Source organism: Rosa rugosa, chromosome 7 (genome assembly GCF_958449725.1).
Source record: "Rosa rugosa chromosome 7, drRosRugo1.1, whole genome shotgun sequence".
Taxonomy (NCBI): Eukaryota; Viridiplantae; Streptophyta; class Magnoliopsida; order Rosales; family Rosaceae; genus Rosa; species Rosa rugosa.
The window spans coordinates 26,486,334-26,500,962 of record NC_084826.1 but is presented as its reverse complement, the minus strand read 5'-3'; the positions used below and the strand labels follow the sequence as shown (position 1 = coordinate 26,500,962).

The 14,629-nt window shown below is 37.4% G+C and overlaps 1 protein-coding gene across 2 annotated transcripts; it reads right to left on the bottom strand.

Moving 5' to 3' along the window:
* Positions 1 to 560: 560 nt before the first annotated feature.
* LOC133720658 (PHD finger protein At1g33420-like) lies at positions 561 to 7,445 on the bottom strand. Of its 2 annotated transcripts, none has more exons than XM_062147070.1 (5): positions 6,756 to 7,445; positions 5,777 to 5,903; positions 4,890 to 5,105; positions 3,866 to 4,471; positions 561 to 1,588 (listed from the first exon to the last, which is right to left on the bottom strand). In XM_062147070.1, the coding sequence occupies exons 1-5, from the start codon at positions 7,105 to 7,107 to the stop codon at positions 787 to 789; spliced, it is 2,103 nt and encodes a 700-aa protein (XP_062003054.1). In that variant the 5' UTR covers positions 7,108 to 7,445; the 3' UTR covers positions 561 to 786. The 2 variants fall into 2 exon arrangements, with proteins under 2 accessions (XP_062003054.1, XP_062003055.1); XM_062147071.1 differs by lacking the exon at positions 6,756 to 7,445 and adding an exon at positions 6,034 to 6,138.
* Between the last annotated feature and the right edge of the window lie 7,184 nt (positions 7,446 to 14,629).

Genomic DNA, 14,629 nt, shown 5'->3' with positions numbered 1-14,629 from the left:
CAGCCTAGCAAAACTGACACCTCTAAAGACTGAAAGGCAAGTACAGCATTCGTTCTTATACCTTGCTAATCAGAATAAAAAGAGTCACCTTTGATTGTATTAGATTTTGCATGTCCAATGATTTGATGTATTTTGTTAAGATGGAAACAGTCACCTCTAGCCTGAAACATGGTTGTTGATCTAATGCATTCAACTTCTATTTCAAAAAAAAAAAAAAAAAAAAAAAAAAAATTGTATTGTAATTTTAGTGTTTGTTAAATATTTTGATAAAGTACTAAATATTATTTTGTTAAAAATCATAAATTTACGAAAGTAATAGATATGTCCTCAAAGATTAATGATATTAGTGGTCAGGATATCAATATCTTAACCGAAGGATACTTAAGGTATGTAAATACAAAAATTTAATGAAACTGAAAATAACCAAAATATTGATTCTTCTTTGAATATAGCTCCAAGCCTCCAATATCTTGAGCAATTAACAACATGAAAGGCAAATAGAAGATTGCGACTATACAAATATTTGCTCATTTTCTTTTTCTTTTTTTGCCATGTTCTAACTTTTCAACTTCTCTTTTGTTGGCCATAGAAAGAATATATACAGAAATGAAGAAAAGTAGGAAATTAGAAAGAAAATGGGAGTCCGTACAACTGCCCAGGAAAAATTCTAGAAGGCCTACAAATTTTATGTACATGGTCCTTTGGGGATCGAGGAAACCAACCTCTCTTACCAAAGAAATGATGAAATCAAAGTAATTACTTATTGACAATAAAAATAAAATAATCTCAGCGAACGTCAGGAGGGGCAGTCAAACTTTCTCCAGCAACCTTAGCAACCACCTCATCCTTGCAAGGCCCAGCATTTTTTGTTACTGAAACTGAGCTTTTACATCCTTGACAAACAAAATTTGCAGGAACCGAATCAGAGTCTGGGATTCCAGAACATCGAGTGTGCCGCCACACACCACAAACATCACAAGCCAACATTCTCTCTCCATCATCATCCTTTGCCCCACAGCTGCACTCCACTGTCCACCTCTCAATCCCTCTCTCCATGCTAAACTTACTCCATCCACTCTTTGCATTGCACCGCCCTCTCACTCGAACATATTCTGCTGACCCTAACAACTTCTTGACCTGGGTGGATTCATCAACACCGCCATAGTCAACCAACTCTTCGACTTGAAACCTTTTCAATGTCAAATACACATCTTGAAAAGCTTTTGATGCTGCAAGCTTGAGATCAGATACAGTAGCATTGGATAGCACAATCAGCTCTGGAGGGGGATCCAGGGAGGCATATTCTTCAGACTCGTCTGTAAATTCAACTCTGCATAAGAGACATGTAACAGATGGGTCATTAATTGACATCCTTTCGGGCCTGTAGTCTTTCACAAACTGCTTGCAGTCAAGTAGCTTTTCAGCACAGCTGATTGCAAGATCCCTTGTTTCCTGAGGCAAATCTTTCATCATAGTTTGGGGGTGGAGCATGGACTCATATAAGAAGCGCATGTCCAGTACGAGACTTTCTTCTGATAGGCTTCTAGAGGTGGAAGAGCAGTTTGATGCATTACTTCCAGCCTCAAGTCTGCAAAATGTTGTTCAGCACGTTAGAAACTTACTAACCAGAGCTGCATAACAATTAGAATATAATATGAACTATTTAGACAATCTTGCTTAAGCTGTTAGACAGTGAAGGTCTTATAAGAGAAATGGAGGCCTAATCTGTTAGACAGTTCTCTCTTTCTATTTAACATCTCTGCCAAATTCAAAGTTTACAAATACTTTTAACTTTATAAATATGTATTTGAAATAGGGAACTGTTATTAACAATCCCAAAAGTCATCCTATACTCCCCCATTCTCTTGCCTTTGTGAGTACTTGAGAAAACTAAAATATTCACTCTGGAATGTAGACATAATGATCGAGTGTTGAATACATCTTTTAAATAGACGTGTGTATACGACATAGTGATTATATGGGAGTTACTCTATACTCTGGGCGGCTGGATATTTAGTAGGGGCAAAAGTTGAGCAAAGTATCATCGACTTCCTGTTTAGACCCAAAAATGTCCTCTTGCAAGTTTGGAAACAAGCATAGTTCTGGATGCTTAAGTGAACTCAAACGGCCGAAATCTGGATTTAAGAAAAAATTAGCTGCTACAGACCCATAGTTGCAAACTTATATTAACATACCTGTCCCTAATCAGATCAAAATTTGGTGTTTAAAGACATTTGCATCTTTAGTCTTAGGATTTCCTAGTCCTTTTTCCTTTTTATACTAGAAGTTCCCTAAATCTGCTTCCCACAACCTGGCTCGAATCAGGGGCCTCCTTCTGAACCCAATAATCTTTCGGAGGGCAATTCCAGCAAATTGCTAGGTAGTACAGTGAGGTAGATCAGATGAAACCCAAACCCCATGGGCTAACCAGTCCTACTAACCCCTGATTGGTAAAAGCTATAATTCATCTCTCCCAACTGAAAAGAGAGATTGCATAAAGTTGCATAAACCTGTGAGGTAAGTCACCTGTCCTGTGCATTGCTCGTACTTCCTAAGTAAAAAACCTTAGAAATGCTAAACATAGAAGACAAATCTAGCATATCTCACACATACCTAGACGAGTATCGCTTGAGAGAAGATTGTTTACATTTAGTGAAAAGAACTAGATATAGGTGTACTTCGCATACAGGACAAGAAATCATTTCCAATATATAAAAAATAATAATAGACAAACTAAAAAAGAAAGAAAAAAGATTAAAATAAGAGTAGTGCCAAAGCGAATACAGACGACTAGACAATCGACATAACGTTACTTCAAAGCTAGAACGCTCAAAATGATCATCTCATCACTTCATTTGAAACTGTGTAAAGCATTCTCTAATGGATTGATAAGAAATTAAAATCCTTTGTCATGACATCAATGTATGCAATTTCCAATCGAATGGACTAAAGCTTGTAGTTGCATCCATTGGCTTAGCTGACAGGTCACAAAATAATACCTAATCCCAACATAAATGCATCAAGTTTACCATCCTTAGTTAAAGAAGGCTGAGCCTAAACGTAGCAGAATTAAGTTGACAGTAGAAAGAAATAAATTATATTGAAACCTTCCTACCCAAAGTTTCATTAAAATTTATCTCAGCATTTCTTAGATCATCACCCTTTTAACAAACATCTTAGCATTAACTTTCTTAATCTGGCCAAAACTCACTGTCTGGTTCCTGTCTATTCTCTTCCCTCTCTTTCTTCTCACAAACAAACCAGAAAATTATGTGTTGCATGAACATCTACATAGTTTGAATTCTGGTGGATTCACTACGGAGTGAAGAATAAAAGATTCATTGCATGAATGTAGAGACTCACAGGATGGGTAACCTCATGTTCTATCATGCTAACTACATATAAATAACAGCAAGTCAATAGTTCCAATTTGGAGTTCATAACTCAATTCTGCTGAACACATAGTTTATCGTTTCACATCAAACTTTTCTGTTAGTTGGAACTTCTTCAAAGGTTTTCCAGCCAGTACAGATGATTTCTATGGATGTTAATATTTTTGTTTACACGCACACACATAAAGGAGAGGGAGGTGGTTCATACTTGACAATAGGAGAAAGGGTCAGGGAGAAGTAAAGCACTTATACAGTGAATTTGGTTAAAAAATAAAAAAGTTCTGCTGATAACTAACTAACTAAGGAATTAGGACAGCATGCAAGAAAATGCAGATAACTAAGGAATTAGGACAGAGAAGCCAAATTCCTCCTATAACACTGGCAATATGAGTTTGATTTCAAGCGAGAAAAAACAAACAAAACAAAAGATAAAATGGAAAAGGGCACAACTATTGACTGGAATTACTACTAACCTGTACTCAAAATCACCATCAGCATTGCGTCTCGAACTAACAAAGATCCCATCTGCTACCATTTTCCCTCCAAGTTCGTTCAGGCAATAATCCAGGAGATCAGATGGTTGCCCCTTGTATATGGCTTTCCTAAGATTACGCTGATTTACCCAATTTGACCCGGTAACTGCACGCAGCACCTTGACCATGGCCTCTTCTACACATTCAACATCACTCTTGGTCCATGAATACAAAACTCCGGAAGCACATCGCTTCTTGCTCATGGCATCATCAACCCTTGAAGAACACTTGGGAGCATCATGGAGCAATTTAATCAAGAAACCAAAGAGATCTCTTATATTCAAAAGCTCACGTTCTGATAGGGACTGGTATCGCAAGATGATGTCACGGATGCAAGATGGAAATCGACGTTGAGCAAGAAAGGTGGACAGGGGTAGGGTAGAGAGTTTTTCAACAGCCAAATTATAGGCATTAAGAGTGAGAGCAAAACTACCAGTAGCAAATTCATAACCCCAGTCACCATACCAGGGATGTCCTTTGATAATTGCATGAAGTAGCCGATATTCCAGCCCATACTTCTTTGACACATCCATCACACTGACCATTCTGTTCATGTGTGGAAAATGACAAATTGGAGTTTATTGTAATGGAAGATTCGCAATAATAAAACAAAATAGGCAACCGATAAACGATCATTACAAACAAAGATAGTGAACAAAATAAAAACACAAATTTTGAGTGAAAGCAAAGCATATTAAATGAAGGCATACATCGTAAAATTTTTGTTTTATGTACAACAAAAAGTTGTAAGGACGGAATTTGTACAATTAAAGACCCTAACCAAACTAGCCCATGTAGCATGTGGTATTTATCTCTCACGATTAGGATAGAGGCTTCACGTTTAACTCCTAATAGAGTACATCATCAAACCCCCAATTATCTAGCCCAGCTACTAAAGCAAAAGAATACTCATAAAAACTAGAAAAATAAAATTAAAAAAATAGATAAAGGAAAGAAACCAAACCTCACTCCAAGCACTTTACAGAGCCGGTCCCAAAAGTCCATGATATGACATCCAGAAAGCATCCTCGAGCCACCTTCCCTTCCATTGACCCTAAGAAGGTGTCCAAAACCATTTGAATGGACCACTCCATGCAGAAGATGGGTTGTGTTCTCTAATTGGTTGTACACCCAATCTTCAACATCATCTGTACTAGCATCAAGGTTGCAAGATTTGCACCTGAAACCAAGACACATTTCCACAACATAAGAAATCAAAGATCACTCAACCGAATTAACAGCAGTAGAAGAATGGATAATATCTCTTAGTCTGAAACATTTAGTAAACTGATGCACCTAGCTGTACAAGAAAAAACATCTTAGTTTAATAGTTTTAATTCTGTTTGTGTTTCTCTTTAAAAATACTCAGTGCTTGCATTGGATTTATTATATAATTTCATATGATTTTATGAGTTATCCATTATTTTTAGAAACCTCTACATAGAATTGGCTTGTTTGAGCAACCATCATCACATATATACCAAACTTAATGGCAATTAGCAACATACAGAAACAAGTTGATCTCGTATATCAAAGCTTGGAGGTATCAGATATGCAAGGTGTCTATAAGAGCAATATGTTCTATGAGAAGACAAAAGAAATAGGGATCTATGTATAAGTACATATATATAAAAAACAATAACCAACCATATGATATTGGTGAAATAAGAACATGCTTAAATCATTTAATAGATATGTATCATATATGTATGTCATCTCCTTGGCATTAGTACTAGAATCAGTATCTATGCGACAGAAGCCAACATAAATCAAATAAACCATGCTTAAAATAACTAAATTAGATTATCAGAAATAAAGGCATTTATGGAGAAAAAAATTTCAAGTCCTCACTTGGATTCGTAGATATGCACAACATCTCCACAGCACATACAAGGCTTGTGATACCCACCAATGGAATTACCATCAGCCTTAATAATAAAATGATAACGTTTCCCGCAAACTGGATGACCACTCCATCCTAAACGTTTGAGAAGAAATAAAATGTCAGAACTCACCTGACTGACTATTGGTGGTTTGTACAGTTTGAGAAAGTTTGATAAAAACAACTCATACAAGTAGTTATACTCTTACAAACAGATGATTACAACCTAGAGTGTCCATGATGCCTAAACATAAACCAAGTTCATTGAATCAATTCCCTACTTTGGTCTATAAAATGGTCTGGAGAATAAGGTAGTACCAAGAAGCTCTCTTTAGTGTCCGGAGCATGAACTTTTGAGACTGTAATGGTCATCAGTCATGCCTTCTTTATCGTGCATTTCTACACGACCAGAACAAAAAAACCCTAAGGTGACCCCCAATTACATTCAAGTCCTCAGTCCCACTACATCCTATTTGATAATTATCAAATCAAATTACAAACAACACACGTCATAATTCAACTTTATTAAGCCTTAAATATTAACTTAAAGCAGAAGTTTCTAGCTCAACAGGGCAGATTCCACTGATGGAATAGCTGTCAAGCAACAACAGCTATCAGTTGTTGTCATCGAGTCATTGTCATGACCTGTGTGTAAGCACCACACACCCCAACTTGGTGCATTCCACAAGTAAAATTGCCCTGCCGTACAACCATCCCAACAGGACAACCACTCAACATCACCGGGACCCACAATCGCCAATGAATTGACAATTACCTAATCTTTTTTTCTTTTTTAACCAGGAATTTACAGTTCTACAGATCAACATTTAGCAACAAATAGATTATATCATATCATACTTTAGATTTAGTAATGCTATATTATGATTAATAAAATTGAAATAAAAACTTTAACAGCTCAGAGGCAAAGGACTCGGTGAGTCAACTCACCGACAACTCGGCACTGATCACAATAGACGTTTCGAGATCTGGCGACGTCCTCCTCGACGATATCGAGACACACGACGGGCGGAGGGAACGAATCCGGACCGTCCGTCGCTGCAGTGGTCGGGAGCTGATCCGCATCGCCGGCCCTGAAGAGGATCTGCCACGTCATGAGGTGAGGGAAGAGGGACGACGGCGGGGGAACCAGCGCATGGTTAGAAAGAAAATCCCTGACGGCGGTCCTGAAGGGGCCGGTGGCGGCCGGCGGCGACGAGGACGAAGGGAAGGTGAAGAAGTCGTTGAGATCCGCCGTAATCCGCCTCTTCATCCGCTTCTGAGGTCGCTCGTTCACCACCATCACGGCGGCGCGTGAGGCTGGGATCGGTGATATCCTAGAAGGTTCCTGGACCGAACTAGACTGGCTTCTGTGATTGGGAGAATGTTAGGGGCTTCTTCTTCTTCTTCTTCTCTTCAACAAGTCTCAGAAATCAATTTCATCTCGTCACTTTCATCTCTGTAAATAAAAAATTAGCACCAATTTTTTTTTCTTTTTAATTTTTTAAAAAGAATTTGAATTTAAAAGAGAGGATCGTGTAAAAAACGGTTGGGGTGATGAGATCGGAGAAAAATTGTAGGAGAGGGGTTAAAATTTAAGGGAATGATCCAGAAAAAAGGAAAAGAAATTTTGTTTTGTTTTGTGTGCTGAGTCATATAAACCACGTGCATTCTCTTTTCTTGTCTAGGAATTAATGTAAATAAAAAGAATTACAGTTTACCTCTCTCAACTGTGTAGACATTTTCATTTTGGTACCTCATAAACAGAGAATTACATATTTCACCCTCAATAGTGTAGATATTTTCATTTTTGTACACTTGCATCTCTCGCCTTAAAGCACGTCTTTAAATTTGTTTCTACCTTTCAACATCGTTCGTCTCTTCTTTTGTCTTAACTTGACTAATTTTTTTGTAATTTTCAATCTTTTAAGTTGAAGGGAAAGTTTTAGTTTACCTCCCTTGACTTTTATACTCTAGATTACATATGTTTCTCCACTTCTAATTTTGTTCCATACACCTTTGTACTTACCAATTTCAATCAATCTTATCCAAAATCTTAGCTTTATTGCTAACTATTATGTAATATATTTTGATATTCTGGTTACACACAAGAGAACCCATTACAGCTATGTTTTCAATTTACTATAAAATGACCCAAAAAAAAAAACTAACAATTGGATGACATTAATTAATATTGGAGAGCACATAGGTACATATAATGAAATTAGAAGTGTAGGGGCACAATTGATTTCAGCTATCAATGTCAGTGAGGTAAAATGAAATTAGCCCTATATTCAATCATATTCAACTACCGCCAAGCATTCAGTCAGTTTATTAATCTCAAAGTCCTCTGTCTCTCTCATTATTATTATTATTATTATTATTTTGGCAAATACACCTTCTAAAGTTTAGGTTAAATTTGGCCAACTTCCTAAGTATCCTTATTGCTAAAAAAACTTAGGACTTATCTTAGTCTTCCATCACATTAGGTAAAGATGAAAAGGCAGATTGTTGCTTGTGTAAGAGATAGAATCATCAAGAGTGAAGCATTTTCTTGTTATTCAGGAAGCACTGCAAAAGGGAAGGAAAAATCTATGTTGGAGCTTTGAAATTGAGAATCGGAGCAAAGAAGAATGACGGTCTGATGTGGATCAAAGAGTAAAATTTCATATTCCAGCGAACCACCACAGATGACAGCACAAGTGGCGGATAACCACCACTCATGGTGGTGCAATGTCTTTTTCAATCATATTCACGGAGGATCAAAGGAGGAGTAAGAAAGAGGAGACTCATCATCCTACTTTAGCACCCATCTTATTACTCATTGGGTAATAACCTACATCCATTCCATGCAATCACCTTGCCATTCACTTTTGTGTCGTCATCTTCTCCTTACTTCATGCCATTAAGACCTTACTTTGTTTTCCATTATTTTCCTCTTCTTTGTCCAAGAGAAAGATGATAAATTCTCTCACCTCTCCTGTTTGTCCACATTCATGTCCCCATACTTAACAACCATCTTCATTACATCTTCTCTCTTTTTTACACACTCCACATCCCACAATTTAAAGTCATACTACTCAAACTTCATCACTACCACCACCACAACTACCATCTTCCACCACCATAAACTTCATCATCACCACCACTACTTCATCACTACCACTCAAATTTAGTCAAATGAGCATCATATCTTCATCACAATTTTGTTCATCGTCATAAAGAAGTTCATAATCTATTCATTCTACCATCAAGGATCTAAAGAGCATTGAAGGGTGAATATCAAGGAGGAGCTAGCCATCAATTTTTCATGCTTCAACTAGTTTATTCTTTGGGCTAAATACTGATTACTACCCTGTAGTTTGGGTCTAAAATCAATTCAGTCCCTGAACTTCTAATTTCATCAAGAACACCCCTGCACTTTCAATTTTAATCTAATAGGTCCAATTTATTAGTCTTCCGACAATTGAGTCATTTAACTTGTTGACGTGGCTCATATATGGCCTATGTTTTATGATGTGGTGTTGAGGTGACCTGCATAGTTAATTTAGGAGTGAGTCCCACTATTAGAAATCTATTAAATAAATAGTTTTTTAAACAAATAATCCAACTATAACTTGAACCTATAACAAAATATTAACGAATTAGACCTATTAGATCAAAATTGAAAGTACATGGGTGTTTTTGATGAAATTAGAAGTCCAGAGACTGAATTGATTTTGAACATAAACCACAGGGTAGTAACCAGTATTTAGCCCTTATTCTTTTCTTAACTCTTCAGTTTACCTTGCTGTAGATAATAGATTTGATGCTAATTTGTATGATTATGAGTGAGTAACCACTTTGTTGGGCTAAGTTTGAAAGCCCTGACAATCTTGTATGGAATGATACTATAATATAACGTAATGCAATTTTTTTTTTAACATGCCTACAAGCTACTTCAAGATTTAAATACATATACTTAGACTTTACCAGTTTGAGTATGTGTATTTGCCATGTTCTAGTATAATGTTCAGATATTGGCAACCTTTGATTGTTAAAGCATAAAAATACACCATGTGTGCACATAGCGTTGTCAACTACGATCACTTAGAGATAATGTTGGTTAGTTTGTATAATTTCTTCATCTCCAAGCTTTATCCACTTAGGGTAATGCACTAGATACTTGACCGGATTGAAATGCATAACTTAAATAGTTAATTACAACACCTAAGAGGGGTTTCTTGATATCACAAAATGAGCATGTCAATTGTCATACCCGAGAGGGATACAAGAAGAGAAATTGGTTAATCGACTTAACATCATTCATATTGACATACATTTCAAGGGAGGTTAGTAGTAGACAATTCAAACTCTAACTTTCGTTAATTTGACCAATACTTTAGTTTAGTTTATCTTAGTTTACATACAATCGAACAAAGCATTTCACTACCACCACAATGCACACTCACTATGCAACTAGACTTTGTTGTAAACCTAGGTTTGTAATTGTTCGTACATTTGCATAATCCAACTCTCCTTAGATTCACACCTTAACTAATGAAAGGAATCCAATTCTTGTGTGTTTGACAACCTTTCTTAAATTCTTATACTACTACTACTTGTTCCACTTACTTAAGGGTAGCTATTTGGCTAGCACTAAGCAGTGGTGGCGTATCTTGAAAAACTTGATGTGTTGTGGGTAACAGTCATCAAAGGTTGATATTTCTCAAACTCCTCCTTCCTAGATGTAAAAACATGAATGCTACCTTCATGGTTTGGAATAGCTTTCTTTCGGGAAGGGAAACTCACTCAACATTAGTTCTAGCAAATCAACAATGAGTATGTGGATGTTTGGTCAAATCAATGGGTGTCTAAATCAAGTGGGGAAATTATCAAGCCTATTAGCACCCGAAATCGTTTCACACCCCTTGATGTTCACTAGCTTTTGGATTAAAAATGTCAATGTTGGAAAATATAGCATATTGAACCTTTCTTGGATATAATCAACATTCAAGTCATAAGTTGGTTCCTCTCAAGGAAGATTGCTTAATCAGGCCCCATAAAAGCCAAGGAATTACAAAGTTAAAATTGTTACCACTATTTGTCTTATGTCATCAACTCCCTAGATGATGTGAAACCTTCATTTTCTCATACTATTTATGGTAAGGTCTTGGGATATAATTTGAAAGTTTAGGTTTGGTTCCAAAACTTTCGAACTTTTTTGGAGAGCAATCATTAATGCCCACCCCTGTTTTGGAAAAAGGAATATCATTCCTTTTCCTTTCAGTCCTTTGTGCAAGTTGTGTGGTCAATTTCTAGAAATTGTTGAACATTGCCTATTTCTATGCCCTTGGGTTGAAAGAGCTTGGTTTGGTAGTTCCATTGGTTACCACCCTTAGGAAAGGAAACATCTCTATCATCGACTATTGGATCTTAAAGATCATGGAAGAAGGATCACATCTCACTGAGATCAGAGATTTTTTATCTCTCAATTGGGTTTTCTCTTATTTTAAATTTGGTAGATTAGGTGCTCTGCAATTTATAATATAGGAATAACTAATCCTGATGTGTTATCACTCTTTTTAATTCTAATATAATTGTATAATGCACTCTTGACGGTCGGAAACTCAAGGAGCGAGCCTTTATTTGACAATGATCGAGTAGGCACGACGGTTGCCATATAGAGGTTGCAATGCCAAGAGTAGTTGAATCAACTACCAACCTCTATGTTCTATGTGTTTTGGAATAAAGGTTTTTGCGTAGTGTTTTTTGCCGACTGACTTGGTGCTTTTTGCTTTGGTTGCCATGCCAGCACTCTATTATTTGCTTATCCTTGTAGTTTGCTTTTCCTATGTGCTTGTTTTGCCTCTGTAACAATATTATCTCTGGACAAAAAAATGCTATCTTAAAGTGTCTTAGCATATGTATCATGAAACTAGTAAATGTTTGGTTCCATACTTAAATTGGTTCTAGAGATGACCAGAGTTACCGAAAAATGGCAAAAAACATTAGAGAATTATGAGCTTTCAAGACTCGATATGTCGTTAACATTGATTGGATGGACGATCCATGGACATACCAATGTGAGAGGAACACACATGTACCGTTTTGCCATCGAAAGGTGGTAAGACGATGAAGATCTGGCCAAGTCGGGTTTGAATTGAAAATAGGTCAATAGTTTTTTTGTTGGGACAATAGTTTTTCCTGTTATCTAGCTGCTTTTCAGTTTGGGGTAATAATAACTATTCTTATGGATGACTATAGCCTTTTTTTAGATAAGGACAATAACTATTCGGTTTTCGGCAATAACTTAATTCATGGTAGTAGTTTTTCAAAAAATAATAATAACTTTTATGAAGAACGACAATAGCCATTTTGAAGGATGATGACAACTTTTCTAAAGAACGTCAATAGTTTTTCGGTTCGTTGGCAATAGTGTTTTCAGTTTATTGACGATTGCTTTTCAGGAATGACATTAGCTATTTGAATGCGTTGCCATTATTGTAAATAATAAAAATAAAAAACACGATGACATTTTTGTAAATATTGAAATTTCTAATATTTTGGTAGTCTTAGAGCAACTTTTCCAACCCTTTTTAAAAACTCACTTCACCAATGTTACTTAACATTTTTGCTAAATTTAAATACTTTGGTATTTATTGGTCAATGGAAAAATAAATATTAAAAATATTAAGTTAGTATATCGCATATACAACTAAAAGAGAAGTAATTAATTACATTTCACAAGTATATTGGCTATTGACATTACCTATGTTTTTTTTGTTTTAGAAATAGCGGTTAATATCATTAGATCAACAGCCAAAAGGCCAGAGTTTACATGCACTTAAATATTTCTATCTAAGCAATGTTACTCATTGCAAGTCTATTATGAGCTCGCTTGTGAAAGCAAACATTTCTAGGGCAAAATCATTAACTAGCATCTCATCTGCCAGACACACAATTGTGGTACCAACTCTCCTAGCAGTCATGATCCGAAAACTATTGGTCATGAACCAAACGTCCACTCAACTCCCCAAGAAGGTCCTAAGAACTCAGGTCCACCCTCATCACTAAGTGATAAATGAGGGTAGCAAGACACCCTCCTTACAGGCCCATAAAATAGAGCCAAACAGCCTAAATCTGAGCCCAAGCCCAAGCCCAAGCCCAAACCCGAGCAAGATTGGCAGAAGATCTTCCCTCGTCTGCCAAGCCTTTGCCGCCACGGTCAAGCGTTCCGACGGCCGGCCCTTCTAGCACAATATCCAGTTGTCAACCACTAATCAAATCGCAACCAGAGTCGCCCACCGGCGATCAAAGAGAAACCAAGCAAAGCAAGCCCGACAGAAACTGCTACACCATAATTCCGAGCCACATAATTGAACCCACCAGCACAAAATCAAGATCTCAGGCAACGCCGAGCAAGGTTGATCTCCCCAACAAAGCCCAGCTGCCTCAGCAAAAGACAAAGCCTGTCGCCGCACTCTAACTCATAACTCGCCAATGAACGAACCCTCTGCAGATTGGAATGGCCGGGCCCTAGTGCAGCCCGATGCCTCCAAAACCCATGACAAACAGATCACGTAGCTGCTAGAGTAGACGGAATAGCCAGCCGCCACCGCTCTCTCTCTGCCCAACCCTCTTGCTCGACTTTTTTTTCTTAGAACAATTGTGATAATTGTCGATTGTTAATTGGAATGGATAATTAAGCAGTTGATAGTTTATATTTTTCTTATTTGGTGTAGGTGATCAAAAATTAAATTTTAACAATCCCCTAAAATGGGAGAGAGGGAATAGAGTTATAAAAAAAATTATAATAAAATAAAAAAAACCCTAATATTTTAAGTAGAATTATTACTTAGGCAATTAGTTAGAGATGCTCTTATGTGACGAAGCGTAGAAAAAAAAAAACAGGATCACCAAAGATCATTTTATGTAAGGATTAATTAATCCCTCGACCTATAGTAGCATTTTCAATTTCATATATATTTATCAAAATTTTGTGATTTTGTACCCTAAAATTCCTTTTTTTTTTATGGGAAAGACGACAAACTATATTAAGTGAAACTGAGAAGTACATAGAGCGATGCAAAAACATCGAAAGATAAACGAAAAAACATAACAAGAGGCACAGACGCATCTGTAATGTAGGAAAACAATAAAAGATAACAAGATGCACATACGCATCTAGAATGAAAGGTAACCATGTGACTTGATGTTGCACTGCATATGTCACGAGAGCAGTGTAAATGTAATAGTAACTGTAACCGTAGCCGTAACCGGTGATATGATCACCTAGGAGAGGTGATTCGCTCACTGAGAGTTCGAAAGTAACCGAGGGTGTCAGAAACTCGTAAATTAGCAATCGAACTCCCAAGAACCAGAACAAATACTAGATCAAAATGAGCAGCTGTCTCGGAACCAAGATCCGGATTTGATTACGTCATGGGTCCCAAATGCGGATCCAAATCCGGCCTGAATCCAAGGTCAAGTCTGACGGGTCAAACTTGACAAAGGCCAAGGCCCAACATAATCTGATCTGGGCACCCTAGCTTCAGCCCGACGTCCGGCCACCCTTCCAGATCTGCAACGCCGTAAATCTCTCGTCCCGATTTCGTCCACACGACTCCAAGCGCCACCACCCACGGACTGCTGCACCGCCGTCGGTCTTTGACATGAAATCTCTGGTCGCGAACTCCCTCTGGTCCGATCTGGGAACCAGAAACCAGAAAACCATTCCAACACCCGCGGCCGTTCCAACAACTGCACTTCGATCTGGGTCGAAAACCTGCCCATCTCGAGCCCCTCCCACAGCCCTACTCCCATAAATTCCAAAGAGTCACGAC